The 22,789-nt window shown below is 42.3% G+C and overlaps 1 protein-coding gene across 6 annotated transcripts in view; it reads right to left on the bottom strand.

The window, feature by feature from the left end:
* Positions 1–22,789, bottom strand: part of EEA1 (early endosome antigen 1) — a 206,943-nt gene that overhangs the window by 128,199 nt on the left and 55,955 nt on the right. For 2 of the 6 annotated variants that reach the window (XM_077265415.1, XM_077265414.1), the window contains 5 exons: positions 12,403–12,530; positions 8,286–8,340; positions 3,844–3,909; positions 3,423–3,462; positions 1,377–1,490 (listed from right to left, as the gene is read on the bottom strand). In XM_077265415.1, coding sequence (XP_077121530.1) covers positions 1,377–1,490; positions 3,423–3,462; positions 3,844–3,909; positions 8,286–8,340; positions 12,403–12,530 — 403 coding nt within the window. Of the gene's footprint in view, positions 1–1,376; positions 1,491–3,422; positions 3,463–3,843; positions 3,910–8,285; positions 8,341–9,129; positions 9,187–12,402; positions 12,531–22,789 lie in introns of those variants that run through there. The other 4 variants (XM_077265418.1, XM_077265417.1, XM_077265416.1 and 1 more) reach the window with 4 other exon arrangements.

The following is a 22,789-nucleotide window of genomic DNA, read 5'->3' as shown; positions in this document are numbered from 1 at the left end:
AATCCAAGCTGCTTGTGGTCTAGTGTGAAGTTTCCACAATCAGTGATGGTTTGGGGAGCCATGTCATCTGCCGGTGTAGGTCCACTGTGTTTTATCAAGACCAAAGTCAGTGAAGCCGTCTACCAGGAAACTTTAAGGCTATGTGCACACATTGCGGGTTGGGGTGCAGAATTTTCTGCACAAAATTCGCATATCCTGACAGAAAACGCAAGTGCAGATTTCATGCGGATTTTGTGCATTTTTGTTGCGGAATTGATGTGGATTTTCTGCGTTTTTTACCCCTGCGGATTTCTATAATGGAAGGGGTCAGAAATGGAGCAGTTCCGCACAAAAGAAGTAGCATGCTACTTTTTTTGATCCGCAGTGGTTTTCATGCGGATTTTTCAGAACCATTAGCACAGCTTTTTTTTTTCCAATTGATTTACATTGTACTTTAAATCACTGTGCGAAACTGCAACGTTTTTGCGCGGAAAAATCCGCTGCGGATCCACACTAATTCCGCATCGTGTGCACACAGCCTAAAGCCCTTCATGCTTCCCTCAGCCGACAAGCTTTTTGGAGATGGAAATTTCATTCTCCAGCAGGCACCTGTTCACACTGCCAAAAGTACCAATGCCTGGTTTAAAAACAACAGTATCACTGTGCTTGATTGGCCAGCAAACTCCTCTGACCTTAACCCCATGGAGAATCTATGGGATAATGTCAAAAGGAGGATTAGACACCAGACCCAACAATGTAGATGAGCTGAAGGCTGCTATCAAAGCAACCTGGGCTTCCATAACACCTCAGCAGTGCCACAGGCCGATTGCCTCCATTCCACGCTGCACTGATGCAGTAATTGATGCAAAAGGAGCCCCGACCAAGTATTGAGTGCATTTACTGAACATACATTTCAGGATGCCAACATTTCAGATGTTAAAGCTATTTTTCAAGCTGGTGTTATAAAGTATCCTAATTTACTGAGATAATGACTTTTGGGTTTTCATTTGCTGTAAGCCATAATCATCAACATTAACAGAAATAAACACTTGTAATACATCACTCTGTTTGTAATGACTCTATATAATATATGAGTTTCACTTTTTGTATTGAAGAACTGAAATAAATAAACTGTTTGATGATATTCTAATTTAGTGAGATGCACTTGTATATCTAAAGAGGTAACTGCAGCATTATTGCACATCTCAAGTGCTGTAAAAATAAGGATTCTATATTCTGGCTATAACTTGGCATCTAACATGCTAAAATCTAAAACTCTAGGGGAGGGACAAGTTAGATGATCTGAAGTAGTATCTTGCAATCTGAATATAAATTCAATAGGATGATAAACTTCTCCATGCGTTATATATATATACACATACACACACAACACTTACCAACCAGTTCAGTGGCCAGCTGGGCTGCTTTCTGCTCAAACAAGTCCTTCATTTGCTTAATATTAAAGATCTCAGTCCTGGCTTCTTCCATCTGCTGCTCCAGGGACTGAAGTTCTGTAAGACATACACTTTTTGGTTAGTTTTTGATTCAGATGAAATCGGTCACTGGTTTTTCTGTCATAGCCCATATTATGTAGTACTCTAATTCTTACAACTAAAGAACCTTCCAAAAAGAGAAATGAATAGGTTGTCAGCTCTAGGAAACCTATTTTTCTTATTCCAAGGCTTCCTGTCTTTGGGACCCCAAGTGAACAGCTTTAACAGTGGTGGTAAGTGGCAGCTCAATTTCTTTCTAGCATCACCACAGGGAATTTGACACCATTATACAGTGCACTTTAAATCAATATCTGTCTGGGGGAATGGGCTATACACTTTATAAGTGTCCTCTGGCGGTCCAGAACAAAAGACCTGCTCTATTAATTTCTCAAATATTTTAAAGAGGTACCTAAACCAAACAAAGTGAGGTTTTCAGCTGTATTTTTACACAGTTAATCTAATAAAGCACTGATACATCATTAGGAAATGCCAATTTGATGATGGTAAAGGACCATCCAACAAGCCGTATACGTGTTGCACCGTTTCCCTTTCTAAGTGTTCCTTACAGAGCGGGCGTCATGCTCGACCTTCCACTTTGAGCAGATGATACTAGACAAGCACTAAGATTATGGCTTGGAGTTATTAGTCAGAATATTAGCAGCATATTGCTTTTATGTGACTGTTAGGCTTGTAGAAGCTAAGTTTTATTATCTGATGATAGTATGAAGTGTAGCACACGGTGATTTAGAGTCTAACAGTCTTTATTTCAAATCCATTAAAAATAAGTAAGGTACAAAAGCGTTTGGCACATTACAAGTTGTTCCGACTCGTATACGGATCGACTCGAAACGAGTCAGAAAACTCTTTTGTACCTTCTGATTTAGATAGAAAAGATAGAAATTATTAGGTTTTAAATCCCGATGCTGGACTTCAAACTATCACTGGACTCTATCAAGTATGTCTGGAGCCTCACCATCTTTGTCCATGCACCTAAAGACTGGATACACACACACACACACACACACACACACACACACACACACACACATTGAGTAGGGGTAAGCGGTGTCTAACGATACTATTTATTATGTCTGATCTATATTAATAGCGTTATATCGAACTCAGTCACTGTCAGGATCAGCGAGTGTCCCATGGGTCAGACCAAGGCATCTCAAAATGATGGAATATCATATCGATATGCCATCACTTTATACGACGAAAAAAGTATTTTCATCACTGTATAAATAAAAAGCTAAAAAAAAAAAAATGCAACTGCTGGTGTGTGAAAGGAAACCTGTCAGGTGATTTATACTGTCCCAACGCAGGACAACATGAATCAGGGACACATTTTATCATAGTGGACATCGAATAGCATTTTAAGGGGCTGCACACTAAAATTTAGATATCAATCGCTAACTGAAATTAGACATACTGGTAGATACAAAGTCGGCTACCTATGTATGCATGCTGCAGGCCCAGAAGCAGAGCGACTTTTTTTTGTGTGTTGGATCAAACTCATAAATGAAAGTCTATGGGTCCTTGAAAAAAAAAAAATAGACAAAACACAGATGCCATCCCTACGTTATTGTTTTTTTCGTGGACTGCTTGATTGGAGAAGCTTGTGAAACATCAGGGGTTTATTTGTCATCTGACAAAAACAGAGGAAACTCTGACCAAACTCTGATGACATTTGGACCATTTTTTGTAAGAGAAAAATCACTTACTTGTGAAGGAGCCCTTAGGCTAACAGAGGGTTGTCCAGACTGGATACATTAGTATCCACTTATCAAATATGAGCAGGACTAGCTAGGTACCAGTGTGGTAACACAAATGTTCTCACTCACTTACAGCAATCTATACACACGTGCACAAAACATGAGCATTCTAACAATGCCACAAACCATCTATTAAGGAGGAAGCTCTGCAACACTCTGGGAATATGATAGTCACCTGTAGATGATACTGTGGTCACTCCATCAGGTATTGAGTTCTGAGGGAAGAAAAAAATAATAAAAAGAGGAGAACATATGTTACGACAGTGAGAAAAAGCTTTACGGAAAATATATTGGGACGCCATATAAAGAAAAGTGCAATGAAATCTGCAGATATAACATAAGTGTGAATCAATGGATAAGCCATGAATGTGCATATCAGGGTAAGTGGCAATCGGAGTGCCATGGACAACCTACTGGAAAGGTTACATTCCCTCATACCATGGTTATATGTGAGCGTGTGTGTACTGTTAGCAAAGTAGCAGAAATTAGATATAGCTAAGCAAAATCCAGCTCTAAATTTCTAAACATGCGTAACAATGTTTTAATTTCCATTCTAAAAAGACACGATCCTACATCAAAAATCTTAAAGGAATTACTTGCTTCAGTTGCTCTTGAACATTTTCCAACTCCTTCTTCAGTTCTTCTGCATACCATTTCTCTTCCTAAATCACAAAAAGGCAATATAAAGAAGAATATTGATATTCTACAGGGTGAATGTAAAGGCCTCTTCATATAGGAAACAGTGGGCCTCAAAGATTCCTGGTTACGGCTATGGTGGTCCCATGGAGTGGTTGTGACCACATGATTGTAGTTGAGGGAATAAAAATGGTGAAGGTGTAAAAGAAATATAAAACAACAATCGCCTAAATAACTTTTCTACATGTAATTTTGTGTGTGACAGATGTTTTAAAGAGATTAGACTTTGATGAGGATTTCTCATTGGAACGCCTCATTCCTACTGATGATTTTTTACACAACTGTGTTCAACATGGCAGCGTTCAAGACTTAGGCTACTTTCACACTAGCGTCGTGTGACGTACGTCGCAATGCGTCGTTTTGGTGAAAAAACGCATCCTGCAAAGTTGCCCGCAGGATGCGTTTTTTCTCCATAGACTTGCATTAGCGATGCATTGCGACGGATTGCCACACGTCGCATCAGTCGTGCGACGGATGCGTTGTGTTTTGGCGGACCGTTGGCACAAAAAAAGTTGCATGTAACTTTTTTTTGTGCGTCGCGCCCGGGATTTTCGACCGCGCATGTGCGGCCGAAACTCCGCCCCCTCCTCCCCGGACTGCAGAATGGGCAGCGGATGCGTTGTAAAACTGTATCCGCTGCCCACGTCTTGCAGTTATTCACAGCGTCTGTCGGTACGTCGGCCCAACGCATTGCGACGGGCCCGTACCGACGGATAAGTGTGAAAGTAGCCTAAGTCCGGCTGTGTAAATGACATTATGTCTCCCTCTACAATTTGTGTTTTATTAGTCACTTTTGCTATTTTGTTAATTAAAAATAAAATACTAAGCTTGGCCCATGGAAGCCTCGGTGCTGAAGCGGTCAGTGATTTATAGGTGAGTAATGCTTAGTTTTTATGGTTCTTTATAGCATTTCCTGATTAGCAATTATATAAACTCTCCTCAAATTACACCAAGAAAAAAAGTTGTGAATTACAGAATCTCAGGATGAAAAGATAATGATATGCAAATAATTAAAACATGGAAACAAATTTTCAAAACATCAAGATTCATTCAAGATTGAGTATGAGCACTGTGTACAGAAATACATGCACTTACACACCTCAGCATGCCATCAGTAAGATAATTAATGGTTGTCCGAGGAATGTTCTGCCACCTTGAATAAACTTGGGCTCACAAATCATCTTGATCCACTGCTGGCAGCTCGCTTTGAAATTGCCTACCAATAATGTCCCAGATGGGAGACAAGTCTGGAGATGCTGCAGGCTATGGTAGCACATTTAGGCCACTCACAGGTATATGAGCAACATGCGGACTAGTGTTGTTCTGTTGAGCAACGGCTCCTGGGAAGCTCTGAAGAAATGTCCGTACCACTGGTTCCATGATTGATTCATTCTTCACTCCAAGTGAAATTTGGCATCATGCACCAAGCCTAAGGCATCAAACACAGTCTACACAAACCATCAGGAGGTGTTACCATGACATTGAACTTTGAGACAGACGTCCAGCTACATCTTTTCCATTGACCTCAGACTATCAAGGTGCAGAACAAGACCGCAATCAAGGCTGGAATGAAGGTCTATTCTCTTCAGTGAGGAGCCCCGCTTTTATCTTGTAGACAACGATACTCAGAGATTGGTATGGAGACCATGTAGGCAATGTCATGATGGCCTTCATGACATTTGAGATTTCATCTGTCAGCAATTGTAAAGGGAGCAGCCAGAAGCAGAAATTAATTTGCATGCATAAGTGCACTCAGTGTTTCAGAAAATTCCTCAGGCCACCATTTGTAACATCAATACCATGCCAAGGGGTTAATGTATCTATTTCTACATGTGATTCTCATATTCAACACTGAATAAATTTAAATGTTTTGAAAATTAAGTTTCCATTTTTTTCATCTTTTGCGTTTCATTAACAGGTCTATTCATTCTGTGAATGCCATGATTCCACAGCCTTAATTTCTTGTTATTGCAATTTCAAAGTTGAGGAGTGTATACTATAAAGCAGTGGAGTAGCTTCTAATAGAAAATAAATTAGCAGCTATTCTAAAAATGGAGAACTATTAAAGAAGCATCCCAGGTTCTGTTTTTCCATTCCCTATGCCCCCACCTGTTTGTCTATTACACTCTGCAATTCTTATACTGCACATGGTGAACTTACTTCCACATGAAGCTAAGCCTTCCATTTTCTTGCCTTCAGACTCCATCTTAGTTCCTAGCTTTAACCCAGGAATTATATTACTCAACGCTTTGTTATCAATCCCATGATGCAGCAGTAAAGCATGACATGGGCGGCTGAAGCAAGTGCCATCTCTCTATGCAATGGTAACACTGTGAATTCCCTCTATATTCTCCTAAATGAGCTAACATAGTGTAAGCACAATCAGGGAGGCTGAACTGTCATCTATTACATTCTGTGGGACAGGTGCTGTGTAGTCATCATTAGGAACTGTGATGGGAGTTTCTGTCCAATCTTGTGGAGAACTTTAGTGGTAATTTCATTGCACAGAAACCCTTTGAGCCTCCTAACAGAGCAAAGACATTTAGTGCCCAGGACTCCATGACCCAACTAAAGAGCAAATATCCATGAATTTTCAGATAGAAAGCAGCTCATTAGGAACTGTGATGGGAGTTTTGTCCAATCCAGTTGAGAACTTCAGTGGTAATTTCATCTCACAGAAACCCCTCAAGCCTCCCTTAAAGGGAACATGTCAGCAGGATTGTGCACAGTAAACTACAGGCAGTATCAAGTTGGCGCTGCTATACTGATTAAAATGATACCTTGGCTGATGAAATCCATCTTGTGGTTTCCGTTTAATCTTTATTTTCAGTCAATGATATGCTTGAGCTCCAGGGAGGGTCTTCATGTGGTGCTCTGCTTACATATGCATCCATATGGGCTTATGACAGGTCACTGATCCTTCAGCGACTTGCCCCCATTTTACATACTGCATAGAATATGGTTTAAAAAAAATAACTCTCTCCTTCTGTACTTGTGTGTGCCTTGTATTGCTCATGTTTGTTGTACCTGTCTATGAATGCCCCTTTTTCCACATGTAAAGCGCCATGGAATAAATGGCGCTATAAAAATGAATAATAATAATAATTAGGCAGGCGGTGATCGCACCTGCGTTGTATCATGGTACGATGGATAACATGCATGTATTCATTTGATTTTGTCATATAATTTTATTGGGGGAAAAAATGATCTTAATCAAAACGTAGCTGCCACCACTTTCCTGGAGGAAAAAAAAATTGGCTCCATCAAAATAGCACCTGTGCAGCAGCATAGATCGCATTCTAAATGATGTAACTGCACAGGCGTGGCTGCCTTCACCATTTTGATTAAGATATAATTTTGTTAGGAAAAAATTATGACAAAATCAAACGAATACATGCAGATTATCCATCGTATCAAGCTACAGCACAGTTGCTGCCACCGGTGCCTGCCTAATGAATCTTATTTTTTGTTTTCCAAACAATATTCTATGCAGTATGTAAATTAGGCGGTAGGTCATTGAAAGATCAGTGACCGGTGATAAGCTCATAAGGATGAATATGTAGGCAGAGCACCACATGAAAATCCCTCAAAGGCCATCCTGAAGCAGGAGAATCTCATTAACTGAAATCTGCAAATACAGATTAAACAACAACCACAAGAAGGATTTCATCAGCCAGGTATCATTACAATCAGTATAACGGCGCCGACCTGACACTGTCTGTAGGTTACTGTGCACAATCCTGCTGACAGGTTCCCTTTAAGAGAACATAAAGACGTTTAATTCCCAGTTCCTTGTAACCCAACTAAAGAAAATATCCATGAATTTTCAAATAGAAAGCAGCAACTAAAGAAGGTTATAAAAGAAGATTTCTACTTCTGGAGGACTAATGATAAAAGGAATAAAAACAATTAATAAACCCAGAAGGCTACTTTATTACCCACGGTATCTTCACACACATTTACGTTTTTCCTTTTAAAGGCATAGGCACACTTTTAGTTTTTCTGCAACAAAAACTGCATGAAAACTTTATTTTCCCAGTCATTCGAATGCTTGAAAAACACAGCAAAAACGCTGAATTGATGTGACGCAGATTGAAAACTACTTCAAATCTGCAAAGAAAACATAAACAACGTCCCAAGAAATGCTTCAGGTTTTGAAACAAAACTGCAATGAAAAATAACGCGATAAAACCGCAAATACTTAACATGTGGACAAAATGTGCCGAGTACTAAACAATACACTCTCTCTTATCGATCTGTTAGGAAAATGTATTCCATTGTGCACGGTCTCACATTTTGCCTAATAAGTAACTTATAACAGACATCAAAAAAGAATATTGACCTTAAGCGATGCTTGTAAGTCCTGAACTTCCCGCCGAAGTAGTAATAACTCCTGCCTAAAAAAGAAGGAAAAAGGCATGTTAGAGATTTTACACTGTAAATGCTTCAGGACAGGTGTCACACAATGCAGGCCAATCATGCAATCTCAATATATCCAGGCTACTTCTACTGATGGCCCATCATTCACATATGTTCTCATGTCAGTCCAGACACATTCACCGATCAGCTGTTTTCAGCTTCAGCAGCTGGATGTAAACCAGCAGTCAGAGCTGAGCTGCCGTACCGGAGAACGGCCATGACACAGCGTGTGGCGCAGGAGCATCAAGGCTCTGGACAATGCAGTGGCCATTTTCCAGTGCTGCAAATTAGCTTCTATTTATTTCAATAAGAGATAAGCTGCAGCACCCAAAAACGGCCACTACACAATGTACAGAGCCTTGATGCTTCTGCTCCATACACTGTTCACATTCAGCTGACCGCAATTCCGGGAGTTGGAGTCTCATCACTGGGATATGGCTATCCTACCCCATGGACAGGTAATCAACATTATATATTCAGACAGCTCGTTTAAGTAGTTTGAAGCCCAATAGTTTAGGAGATTAAAAAAAGGCAGTTCATTTTTATTTCAGGTACAAACTACCTGACTTCCACCACACAGTTATAAAAAAAACTCCATGCACAATTGCTCAAGGCGCTAGATAAGAGTCCTACACAGATGCTTCAACTTGTTTTTGTGTATGTTGTCCATATTAGCAAAACCAAGAAGCAGTTTTAATCCTCCTTATATCATGATCACAAGTCCCCAGGTAGTGTCATGATCACAAGTCCCCAGGTAGTGTCATTACCACAAGTCTCCAGGCAGTGTCATGATCACAAGTCTCCAGGTAGTGTCACAATCACAAGTCTCCAGGTAGTGTCACAATCACAAGTCTCCAGGTAGTGTCACAATCACAAGTCTCCAGGTAGTGTCATGATCACAAGTCCCCAGGTAGTGTCATTACCACAAGTCTCCAGGCAGTGTCATGATCACAAGTCTCCAGGTAGTGTCACAATCACAAGTCTCCAGGTAGTGTCACAATCACAAGTCTCCAGGTAGTGTCACAATCACAAGTCTCCAGGTAGTGTCATGATCACAAGTCCCCAGGTAGTGTCATTACCACAAGTCTCCAGGCAGTGTCATGATCACAAGTCTCCAGGTAGTGTCACAATCACAAGTCTCCAGGTAGTGTCACAATCACAAGTCTCCAGGTAGTGTCACAATCACAAGTCTCCAGGTAGTGTCATGATCACAAGTCCCCAGGTAGTGTCACAATTAGTGTTGAGCGATACCGTCCGATACTTGAAAATATCGGTATCGGAAAGTATCGGCCGATACCGGCAAAGTATCGGATCTAATCCGATACCGATACCCGATACCAATACAAGTCAATGGGACTCAAGTATCGGACGGTATCCCTGATGGTTCCCAGGGTCTGAAGGAGAGGAAACTCTCCTTCAGGCCCTGGGATCCATATTAATGTGTAAAATAAAGAATTAAAATAAAAAATATTGCTATACTCACCTCTCCGACGCAGCCTGCACCTTACCGAGGGAACCGTGACGTAATTTCAGGTCCTGATGCCTATTTCTGCATTGAGGACCTGAAATTACGTCACGGCTTGCTGTGATTGGTCGCGTCGCGGTCACATGGGCGGCACGCAACCAATCACAAGCCGTGACGTAATTTTAAAAATGCGCGCGTCTCCTGCCTCCTGTGACGTCACGGCTTGTGATTGGTCGCGTCGCCCATGTGACCGCGACGCGACCAATCACAAGCCGGAACGTAATTTTAAATTCCTGAATGCCTAGAATTAGGCATTCAGGACCTGAAAATTACGTCACGGCTTGCTGTGATTGGTCGCGTCGCGGCCACATGGGCGGCACGCGACCAATCACAAGCCGTGACGTCACGGAAGGAAGTAAAAGCGCGCATTTTAAGCAAAGAACGCTGCCGGTTCCCTCGGTGAGGTCCAGGCTGCGTCGGAGAGGTGAGTATAGCAATATTTTTTATTTTAATTCTTAATTTTACACATTAATGTTGTTTCGATACCGATACCCGATACCACAAAAGTATCGGATCTCGGAATCGCAATTCCGATACCCGCAAGTATCGGCCGATACCCGATACTTGCGGTATCGGAATGCTCAACACTAGTCACGATCACAAGTCCCCAGGTAGTGTCATGATCACAAGTCTCCAGGTAGTGTCATGATCACATGTCTCCAGGCAGTGTCATGATCACAAGTCTCCAGGTAGTGTCATGATCACAAGTCTCCAGGTAGTGTCATGATCACAAGTCTCCAGGCAGTGTCATGATCACAAGTCTCCAGGTAGTGTCATGATCACAAGTCCCCAGGTAGTGTCATGATCACAAGTCTCCAGGTAGTGTCATGATCACATGTCTCCAGGCAGTGTCATGATCACAAGTCTCCAGGTAGTGTCATGATCACAAGTCCCCAGGTAGTGTCATGATCACAAGTCTCCAGGCAGTGTCATGATCACAAGTCTCCAGGTAGTGTCATGATCACAAGTCCCCAGGTAGTGTCATGATCACAAGTCTCCAGGCAGTGTCATGATCACAAGTCTCCAGGTAGTGTCATGATCACAAGTCTCCAGGTAGTGTCATGATCACAAGTCTCCAGGTAGTGTCATGATCACAAGTCTCCAGGCAGTGTCATGATCACAAGTCTCCAGGTAGTGTCATGATCACAAGTCCCCAGGTAGTGTCATGATCACAAGTCTCCAGGTAGTGTCATGATCACAAGTCTCCAGGTAGTGTCATGATCACATGTCTCCAGGCAGTGTCATGATCACAAGTCTCCAGGTAGTGTCATGATCACAAGTCCCCAGGTAGTGTCATGATCACAAGTCCCCAGGTAGTGTCATGATCACAGGTCTCCAGGTAGTGTCATGATCACAAGTCTCCAGGTAGTGGACGCCGTGCACTAAATACACCCTAACCCCTGCTCTCTATCCTGGATGATGGCTCTAACGGTCATAAAGGTGGCCGCTAGAGCCGGCACTCTCAGAGTGAGGGTTCGCTCACACTGGCGTATACACTGGAAGAGTACAATGTGAGAAAACATCGCATTGCACTTTGCCTAGGTTATTCAATGATTCACTGCTCATCTGCGGGTTTTTTCTCAACTCGGATCAGACTGAGAAAATTTCGCCGCATGCTAGGATTGTCTGTGAGAGTAAGATCGCACTCGGCAATGCAAGCCAAAGGGCGAGAGAAAAAAATCGGAAGGCACACAGACCAATGCGTGTGCCACCTGATTTCTATGCACAAATTTCAAAGGAAATACAACATTTTAATAGGCAAGTACAAAAAATTCACAGCCGGAATGATCAGAAAAGAATAGACAGATATATGTCAGTGAGATATAAAATCAGTGCTGTGTACGAGTACTATTCCATACTTGTATTTAGCTAATACAATAAAAAAAATACATGAAAAAAAATGGGGTGGGGCCCTCCTTATTTACAAACCAGCTGAAGAAAAGCAGACAGCTGTGACCAGGTGTTATTATTCTGGGAAGGGGCCAATATCTGTGGAGCTTCCAGCCTATTAATATCAGCTCACAGCTTTCTGTGTAGCCATTACTGGTTATTTAAAAAGGGGGACGCAAAAAAATAAAAAATAATAATCCACACCTGTCCCCCATAATCCATAACATGGATGTCCCACGATTCCCAACTCTGCTACATCCGGAGGCAGTGATGAGCTGTGACATCAGTAATGTTACCACTCACCACGGCCACCGGAATTCACGGACACCGTAACACACTTGAGAGTAGCACGAGTGCAAATGACGAGCGGTGACGTCATTACAATTACCGCAGGTCACAGCCGGCGGTTCTCACGGTAACCTCTGTGTGACGTGGCCAGCTGTGAACTTCGGTAACCTTAATTAAGTCACCGCTCGTCACTGCCGCTGGTTCTCATGCTACTCTCAAGTGTGTTCAGGTGGCCGTGGCGAATGGTATAATTTTGAAACTATTGGATAACAAAAATTACATGAAAGCTGTATATGAATTACAAAAATAAGAAAGCAAAATTGAACAATTAAAATACCTTTCTGTTGAAGAATTGACTTCTCCTCCATGACCAGCATCACTGCATGGCTCATGAGAAGCTTCATAATGCTTAAAAAGTTCTTCAGCTGTTCCATGCGATTTCATACAGAGAGGACAAATGAAGCCCTACAAAAAAAGAAGTTTTCCCCATTATACAACGGTATTACTTTAAACCTACATGAGAGAAAAAGCAAATTACCTCCACCTTTATGAAAAAACTAAAATATATTAGTTAGGCCGAGACACTAGGATGTCATGTCCGATGCGACACTCGGCTCCAGCTCCGCTGCGAAAAGGAGCCGAGTGTCAGTGCTCTGTGCTCCAATCTGCTCACATGAGAAAATTGCATCAAAGCAACGTAGGAGACAGAGAAATTAATTTTTCCACCTTCTCTGGCGTCAGCGGGAATCAGACTGCACTCGAGTGATATCCGAGTGCAGTGCGATGCTTCACATGAAGCCATGTGTGACCCGAATCTTGCATGCAATCTTGCATGCTGTGTTTGTTTCCCATCTGATCGGAAAAGTAAACAAAACGCCACTGAGAACACAAGCATAAAATTAAATTGCCACAATTTTAATTGGATTGCATTCGTCCGATTAAATCACAAGGGGAAGCGAGCCCTTACATTGGTTTCAATACCCCGTGCCTGAACTTTACCATGTTATTAGATTACAAGAGAGTCAAGCTACTTTAAATTAAGCTTTTTATTTTTCCAACGCAGTAGGGAATTATCAATGTATTTAAAACAGAGTTCCGGCTAAATGCCCTATTCCTGTCTTTATGAAGCCTCGGTGCTACTTTTTTTCATACATACAAATGGCACAAAAAAGTGGGAAAACACAACACCAGTTTCAATCGAGCTTTGTTTTGACTTACACCAGATTTACTACCAAAATCAAGCACTACACAAAGGAAAAAAAAGTGCAATATTCACACAATGCACCCCTATTAAAGAGGACCTTTCACATGTTTGAACATGATATACGGGCCACATCATGGAATAGTGGCCGCAGAGCCGAGTAAAAAGAAGTATTTATTTTTCAATTTCTCATGTCTGTTGACTAGATATTAGTTTGTATATTTTACATGCCAATTTCTCTTTCAGCCAAGATTCATCTATGGGGGCGTGTGCTTTTTCCCCTGCATAACGTTAACCAATTACAAGCAGGGGGTGTCATGAAGGGGGAAAAAAAGAAACAATGTCCCCCTAGAATGTCTGACTTGGCTTTTTCTGTGTGAAACATGTAGGGAAACACAGCCCTACGCTCCTCACTGATTTTACTACAGGCATCTACTGCGATTACTAGCGGGGAGAGAAGCAGTACAGCGATGTGTGTCATTACAATACACCTCTCCATTTACAGTTCTCACCCCATGGCACTTTCAGCTCTGTTCTACTCCTTCCTCCACCCCACACTTTCAGTGTCATGGGATGCAAAGATGCTTACTGGTAATGACAGTCAGGCTATGCGCCCACGTTGCGGATTTGTGTGCGGATTTTTCCGCACCGTTTTTGAAAAATCCGCAGGTAAAACGTACTGCGTTTTACCTGCGGATTAACCACGGATTTCCTGCGCTTTTTGTGTGTATTTCACCGGCGGTTTTACACTTGCGGATTCCTATTAAGGAGCAGGTGTAAAACACTGCGGAATCTGCACAAAGAATTGACATGCTGTGGAAAATAAACCACTGCGTTTCCAAGCGGTATTTTCCGAATCATGGGCACTGCGGATTTGGTTTTCCATAGGTTTACATGGTACTGTAAAAGTCAAATCCGCTGCAGATCCGCAGGCAAATCCGCAACGTGTGCACATACCCTAAATTTCGTCAGTAAGAACAGTGAGGAAAGCACGGCTGTATGTCGTTACATACGTCTCAGACAGAGAAAGTCAGGATGAGGGAGCCAAGTGCCATGGGATGAGAAATCCAGATGTAGAGGTGTTTATTAGTGATGAGCGAATGTACTCGTTGCTCGGGATTCCCAGAGCACGCTCGGGTGGTCTCTGAGTATTTATGACTGCTCGGAGATTAAGTTTTCATCTCCTCAGCAGCATGATTTACAGCTATTAGCCAGCTTGATTACATTTGGGGATTACCCAGCAACCAGGCAACCCCGACATGTACTTAGGCTGGCTACTAGCTGTAAATCATTCAGCTGCCGGGATTAAAATTAAATCTCCGAGCAGTCATAAATACTCAGAGGTCACCCGAGCAATGAGTACACTCGCTCATCACTAGTGTTTATCACTCATAACACACAACTCTGCTCTACTCCCTGCTCCTGCTTGTAAAGACAGTAGATTCCAGTAGTGAGATCAGTGAAAAGAGCAGGGCTGTGTGTTCTTACATGTCTCACACAGTGAAAGCCAGGACTGCTATGTCTATGGCCATGTTCTTTATTTTCCTCTGCTTGATGCCTCTTAATTATACAGGTGCTTCTCCCAAAATTAGAATCTCACCAAAACGTTATGTTATTTCAGCTCTTCAATACAAAAAGCGAAACTCAACTGCTGGTAGCCATAGAAATGAACTGATCTTTGACAGAACCAGATAGAAGTGTTAAATTCACCAATACAACTTCTCTCCACACACACACACACACACACACACACACACACACACACACACACACACACACACACACACACACACACACACACAGATATTGGAATGGTGGTCTCATTTGAGTCAGTACTGTCCTTGCAGTAACTATTTTAAATGGAACTTGGCAGATATCCCCTGTAAGGGTGGTCACTGTTCAACCCGATTTACAACAGAAAAGTATAGTGTCAAAGATCACCACTGGTCAGACAGCTGCGGTTCCCACTCTGTCAAAAGACAGCATAAGCACGCAGCTATGATCGGAGGTATAAAATTTACCTCTGGTCACTGTTGTCAGCTGATGGGACTACTGCTCACATGAGCCGACGCCTGCTGACACTTATAACAGCAAGAGCAGGAGCGGCTGATGGGAGTATTCATCTACCTGGACTGTAAATAAATATTTAAAAAAAAATTAAAAATATGCCATGGGCTCCCCTGTATTTTTGATAACCAGCCAGGCAAAATTCACAGCTGGGGCTGAAACCCTCAGTTTTGTCAGCGTTAGCAAGTCTTGTTATAAAGAATAGAGGGGTCCCCATGCTGTTCGTTAAATTATTTAAATAAATAATTAAAAAAGCATGGGCTCCCCCCCCCCTATTTTCGACAACCAGTTTTGCTAAAGCAGACAGCTGGGGGCTGGTATTCTCAGGCTGCTAAGGGGCCATGGATATCGGCCACCACCAGTAGTCCCATCAGCTGACACCAGTGACAGGAGGTAAACTGTGTACCTCCAATACCTCTTTTGACAGCGTGGGAACCGCAGCTGTCAGACCGGCGGTGATGATTTTACCGCCGGTCTGGCGTTCGGGCCCCCCATTCAAGTGAATGAGGTCCGCATTCGGGTCTGGGTACTGTTCTGGTACACAAAGTTTTTGTAACTGTTAGGCCGAACCCGAACATCCAGGTGTCTGCCTATCTCTACTCCTGATGTCCTAGAATCCCTGGACTTGTAATATTTAGGCCAACATATATGGAGAAATCTGTATGTAAGAACAGCTAGCAGACCTGAAGCAGATGAAAAAAATACAGGAACTATAGAATAACTAAACCCTTGATACAATTTTTTAAAAATATTTTTTCATCCTCTTAAGGTACCTTCACACTAAACGATATCGCTAGCGATCCGTGACGTTGCAGCGTCCTGGCTAGCGATATCGTTTAGTTTGACACGCAGCAGCGATCAGGATCCTGCTGTGATATCGCTGGTCGTTGAATAAAGTTCAGAACTTTATTTGGTCGTCAGACCGGCGTTTATCGTCAGGTTTGACACCAAAAGCAACGACACCAGCGATGTTTTACGCTGGTAACCAGGGTAAATATCGGGTTACTAAGCGCAGGGCCGCGCTTAGTAACCCGATGTTTACCCTGGTTACCATCGTAAAAGTAAAAAAAACAAACAGTACATACTCACCTGCGCGTCCCATGCCGTCCGCTTCCTGCCCTGACTGAGCGCCGGCCCTAAAGTGAAAGTAAAAGCACAGCGGTGACGTCACCGCTCTGCTGTTAGGGCCGGCGCTCACACAGTACAGGAAGCGGACGCCGGGGGACGCGCAGGTGAGTATGTACTGTTTGTTTTTTTTACTTTTACGATGGTAACCAGGGTAAACATCGGGTTACTAAGCGCGGCCCTGCGCTTAGCAACCCAATGTTTACCCTGGTTATCCGGGGACCTCGGCATCGTTGGTCGCTGGAGAGCGGTCTGTGTGACAGCTCTCCAACGACCAAACAGCGACGCTGCAGCGATCGGCATCGTTGTCGCTATCGCTGCAGCGTCGCTTAATGTGAAGGTACCTTTAGTTGCAAGCAAATCAGAGGTAGTCCTGGTCCTGAGACTACCACCAACCACTTGAAAAAAACTTTCACAAGGGTTGCTTGAGAGACAGGAGTGTGTACATAGGTTGGAGTACGGATACAACGGAAAGCATAGGCTATTCCTGTCTTCTAAGCTGCATTCTTCAGGGTAGGTGCACACGATCAGTAAATGATGAGGGCTGGACGCTGCCCACTTGTGCAGCATCCAACTAGCCGCGTCCAGATGTTACAGCACAGTGGATGGGATTTCAAGACATCCCATGCCCACTATTGGTCCAGAGACACCCGCGGCTCACCTGCGGAGATCAACATGCAGCACATCTTTCCAGACTGCAGCATGTCAATTTCTCTTGTGGCGATGCGAGTCTCCACAAGATACATTCTATGGGTGAAAATTATTGGATGCAGTGAATCTGCACAGTTCAGTGAACACATGGGGATTCATCAGTGAGCAACAGACTGCAGTGCTTTGGACGCAGCGAACGTGCGTTTGTCCAAGTGTTGCCAGTTCCGGATCGTCGGCACATATCCATGACTCCCACAAATCTGCTTGGAAAAGGATGAAAAAAATGTAAAAAATGTAATCAAAGGTTTAATTACTTTTACCAAAAGGTGTGTAAGTTTACTTCCTGACAATGAGTAGAAATGATGAAACAAATCACAAATCAGTAGTATAGAAGAATGAAGCAAAACATGCCCTTTCCTATCTGCTTGTGTGAATACAATAAGTAAATGATGGGCTAGTGTACAATTAAACTATTACCACATAATTCTATTACCTCCTCACCAGCTTCAACATCTGAGTCACATCTTACACAAAGGGAAGTTCCCAGAGGCTAGCTTCTACAGAATGAGAAATAACTACAGTACAAAGACATATTCCTTCTCAGGAAAGTAACAGTAGTATAGGCTTGGTCTACACAGGGACAACATCTCAACACATGGCTGCAAATTTATTTCAACGGAGAGGGGAATTGGTAGCTGACAGGCACTTCTGAAGACCAACATTCCTTAGGCTGCTTTCACACATCAGGTTTTTTGTTTCAGGCACAATCCAGCAAATTTTTGAAAAAAAAAGGATCCGTTTTTTTACACGCCGGATCCGTTTTTTGCCCATAGAGTTGTATTAGTGCCGGATTGTGCCTGAAGGACATGCGTTTCATCCGTTTTGTGCCGGATCCGTCACTTCAGGCTTTTTTGCAGGACACAAAAAACGTTCACTGCAACGTTTTTTCTGTGCGGCGAAAAAGCCTGAAGGGACGTTTGCGGCAATAAACGCATGGAACGGATGTGGTTCCGGCTACCTTATACTTCTTTCTGCTTACCTCTGCATACTTTTACAAGGTTTTCCAGGACCTTAAAAGGGTTGTTCGGGCTTATAAAAGTAATGAACCATCTAAACCCCTATACACATTAGATAGCTGTCAGCGGAACGATCGTGTGGGCTACATCTCTGGAGACATACAGTTGAAACCAGAAGTTTACATACACTATATAAAAGACGCAAATGCATGTTTTTCTCAATATCTGACATGAAATCAGATTAAACCTTTCCCGGTTTAGGTCAATTAGCATTACCATAATTACTTATATTTGCCACATGCCAGAATAATGAGAGAGAATGTTTTTGTTACTTACTGCAAAGTCAAAAGTTTACATCTAAGATTACTATGCCTTTAAACAATTCTGGACTGCCCATATGATGTCATGTGTTTGGAAACTTCTGATAGGTTTTTTGGCAACATCTGAGTTAATTAGCAACACACCTGTGGATGTATTTTAATGCACACATGAAACACAGTGTTTCTTTGTGTAGCATCATGAGAAAGTCTAAAGAAATCAGCCAAGATATCAGGAAGAAAATTGTGGACTTGCACAAGTCTGGCTCATCCTTGGGTACAATTTCAAGATGCCTGAAGGTGCCTCATTCATTTGTACAAACAATTACACACAAGTACAAACAAGATGGGAATGTCCAGGGATCATACGGCTCAGGAAGGAGACGGGTTCTATGTCCCAGAGATGAATGTGCTTTGGTCCGACATGTGTATATCAACCCAAGGACAAAAGACCTTGTGAAGATGATGGCGGAAACTGGTAAGATTGTGTCAATATCCACAGTGAAACAAATACTGTATCAACATAGGCTGAAAGGCCACTCTGCCAGGAAGAAGCCATTACTCCAAAAGAAACATAAAAAAGACAAATGAATGCTTGCAAATGCACACAGGAACAAAGACCATAATTTTTGGAGACATGTCCTGTAGTTTGATCAAACTAAAATTGAACTTTTTGGGTATAATGACCATCATTATGTTTTGAGGAATAAGGGAGAAACTAGGAAGCCTAAGAACAACCTCCCAACTGTGAAACACGGGGGTGGCAGCATCATATTGTGGGGTTGTTTTGCTGCAGGAGGGACTAGTGAACTTCACAAAACAGATGGCATCGTGAGAAAAGAAGATTATGTGGCAATACTGAAGCAACATCTCAAGACATCAGCCAGGAAGTTAAAGCTTGGGCGGAGAAAGGTCTTCCAAATGGACAATTACACTAAGCATACTGCCAAAATGGTAACAAAGTGGTATAATGATAACAAAGCCAATGTTTTGGAGTGGCCATCACAAATCCCTGATCTCAATTCTATTGAAAGTTTATGGGCAAAGCTGAAAAGGCAGCGAGCAAGGCGACCTACAAACCTGCATCAGTTACACCAGTTTTGTCAGGAGGAATGGGCCCAAATTCCGGCCAACTATTGTGAGAAGCTTGTGGGAGGATATCCCAAACATCTGACCCAAGTCATTCACTCTAAGAGCAATGGAACCAAATACTAATGAAATGTATGTAAACTTTTGACTTTGCAGTAAGTAATAAAAATCCCTTGACATTCGCTCTCTCATTATTCTGGCATTTGGCAAATATTAAGAGTTATGGTAATCCTAGTTCACCTAAAATGGGAAAGGTTTATTCTGAATTCATGTCAGATATTGAGAAAAATATGCATATGTGTCTTTTTATATAGTGTATGTAAACTTATAGTTTCAACTGTATGTATGAGCAGTCAGCTGGGCAGAACACTCCTGTGTTCTCTATGAGAGCTTATCTCCCAGAGAACTAAAAGCTGGGTGCTGGAAATCCAACAGGCTGAAAACTTCTCACCCATCAACATCATCTGTCAGGCACAATTTTAGTATATTGACGGGTTCAGTTGACTTTAGGTTAATGTGTATAGGGGTCTTAAAGGGAACCTGAAAGGTCCAATAAAGCTATTAAAGGGAATATCCAGGACTTTATAAAAAACAAAAAAAATGTCCCTAAGCACTAACAGGCAGGTAATTGCAGCTTACCTGACTTGTGCACAGTGCTGTTCTTCCCCGGTACAGAGAGGGCACAGATCGCTCCTGCCGGGGATTAAGAAGCCTTTGCTGATGTCACGTCTATGGAGCGGAGGCTTCTTTTTTGCCCCGCTCTGTCTGCGATGCTTCCAACTGTCATTCTAATTGCCGCAGCATTAACTGAGGAGCCGGCTGTCAATCAAAATGACATTGGAAGTCCCACCCGTCGTGTCAGCAGATGCAGCTGAATCCCCAGCAGGAGCGATCTGTGACCGCTCTGTGCCGGGGAAGAACAATGCTGGTCACATTAGGCAGGTAAGCTGCAATTACCTGCCTGTTAGTGCTTAGGGCACATTTTTGGTTTTTCCATAAAGTCCCTGATATCCCCTTTAACCTGGAGACTAATTCTACATCTGCATATTATGACGGTGCCTGGCCGCTGTACTGAAAGCTAAAGTAACATTATTATTTATAACTTTGTTATATTTAAATTAACTTTATTTCTCCTGGGGGCTGTCGGCTGTCAGTCATGCAGGCATGCTCAGAGCAATTACAGTCATCTGCATGACTGACAGCCGGCGGCCCTCAGGAGAAATTAAGTTAATTTTCTCCCAAGTACCCAAGTTACACTAGAGTGGCCATATATTAAGAGACTCGGCACTCAACTTAAGTGATCAGATAATTTAATGTTGTCCACATTAATACTAAGTAAAACGTTTCAGAAAGCTAACCCTGCCCACACCACAGCCTTCTGTGCAGCGTCTATAGACAGTGAGCTGCTTATGATGGTAACAGGCGTGTCAGACTAGGGTTCATGTGAACCGTGATCCAAGCAACAATAATCTCCTGGAGATAAAACATTAATTGTATGGAAACAACAGCACACACCCTAATAAGTGACACGTCCCTGAAATCTGTGTCTTAGCCCCTACCTTATGCTGTAATCAGAGTATATAGCAAAAACCTGCTGAAAGTTTCCCTTTAACTTCAGATCATTAATATCAAAGTGGGGTGTGATTACTGTTCCTGGATACTACAGTTAAGCTCCTATTCACTTCAATAGGTAGTAGTCAAATCACTTGTACACTACAATACACTACAATACTTCTGAGTGGCCAATAAGAAAGCAGAGGTGAAGGCTTCAAAATAAAAGTATGTTAACATGTAGCATTTTTTCATAGAAAAGAATTAGCTTTTTACAGTATCAGCAAAAGCTATAAGATTTAGGAAATCTCATGCACACACTTGTTTTTTCCCTAACAATTTGAGCACTGCATCATTTTTTTAAATCTGCAGCATGCTAATTTTTTCTGAATTCTTGCTGTGTTTTTGTCACCCATCAAAGCAATATGAAACAGGTTGAGGCTTACGGTGAATAAAACTATTACACAGCCATAAAAAAGCAATTAAAAACCACAGTAGTGCTGACAGCAGTAAGGCCAGGGAATCGGTACATTGGCACAAATGGAGGGCAACAGGTACAGTACAGACCAAAAGTTTGGACACCTTCTCATTTAAAGATTTTTCTGTATTTCCATGACTGAAAATTGTACATTCACACTGAAGGCATCAAAACTATGAATTAACACACTTTTGGTCTGTACTGTACATGTACTAAATATTGCAGCGTTACTGGTAAGACTCAGAAGCCAAGTTGCAGATTTAGCAGCACATTGTGCTATTCTGTCGGGTGAAATTCTGGGCCCATGACAGTAACCTGATAGACTCCATTATAGTTTTGCATGAAGAGAAGAGTCTGGCAGAGTTCCACACTGTATATAAAAAATGCTGATGTGCAGAGAGACAAGATCTCACTTATCGATAGCGCAGATTATACCAGAGCTGAAGCATCATTCCACTTGGCTGTGAACCGAGGCGAGGCAGCAACGCGCCTTGTAAGACTAGGCATCACAATGGATGAGAAGCATGCTGAGCTACCAGGCCTGACTGAATAGGAGATGCATTTAATTGGCCGTGAAAGTCAATTATTCACAGAATGTATGCATGGAAAACACAGTACTGCTAATCATGGAAACCAAACTGTAGTGTTTGTGCCCAGCTTAGTAATATCCCAGGGATCTGTGCCAGGGACCAAAGAAAGGATTCTACAGTGCTGCAAGTGTAGATACACAGCACAATAATGCATTATAATGGCCTCACAGGGTTAACCCAATAAAGGATTCTACAGCGCTGTAAGTGTAGATACACAGCACAATAATGCATTATAATGGCCTCACAGGGTTAACCCAATAAAGGATTCTACAGCGCTGTAAGTGTAGATACACAGCACAATAATGCATTATAATGCCCTCACAGGGTTAACCCAATAAAGGATTCTACAGTGCTGCAAGTGTAGATACACAGCACAATAATGCATTATAATGGCCTCACAGGGTTAACCCAATAAAGGATTCTACAGTGCTGCAAGTGTAGATACACAGCACAATAATGCATTATAATGGCCTCACAGGGTTAACCCAATAAAGGATTCTACAGCGCTGTAAGTGTAGATACACAGCACAATCTACTATATAATTGTCTAAGGGTCACTTCCGTCTTTCTGTCTGTCCTTCTGTCTGTCTTTCTTTCTGTCTGTCACGGATATTCATTGGTCGCGGCCTCTGTCTGTCA

Source organism: Ranitomeya variabilis, chromosome 5 (assembly GCF_051348905.1).
Source record: "Ranitomeya variabilis isolate aRanVar5 chromosome 5, aRanVar5.hap1, whole genome shotgun sequence".
Taxonomy (NCBI): domain Eukaryota; kingdom Metazoa; phylum Chordata; class Amphibia; order Anura; family Dendrobatidae; genus Ranitomeya; species Ranitomeya variabilis.
Note: the sequence above shows the minus strand (reverse complement) of the source record. Positions and strands in the feature narration are given on the sequence as shown.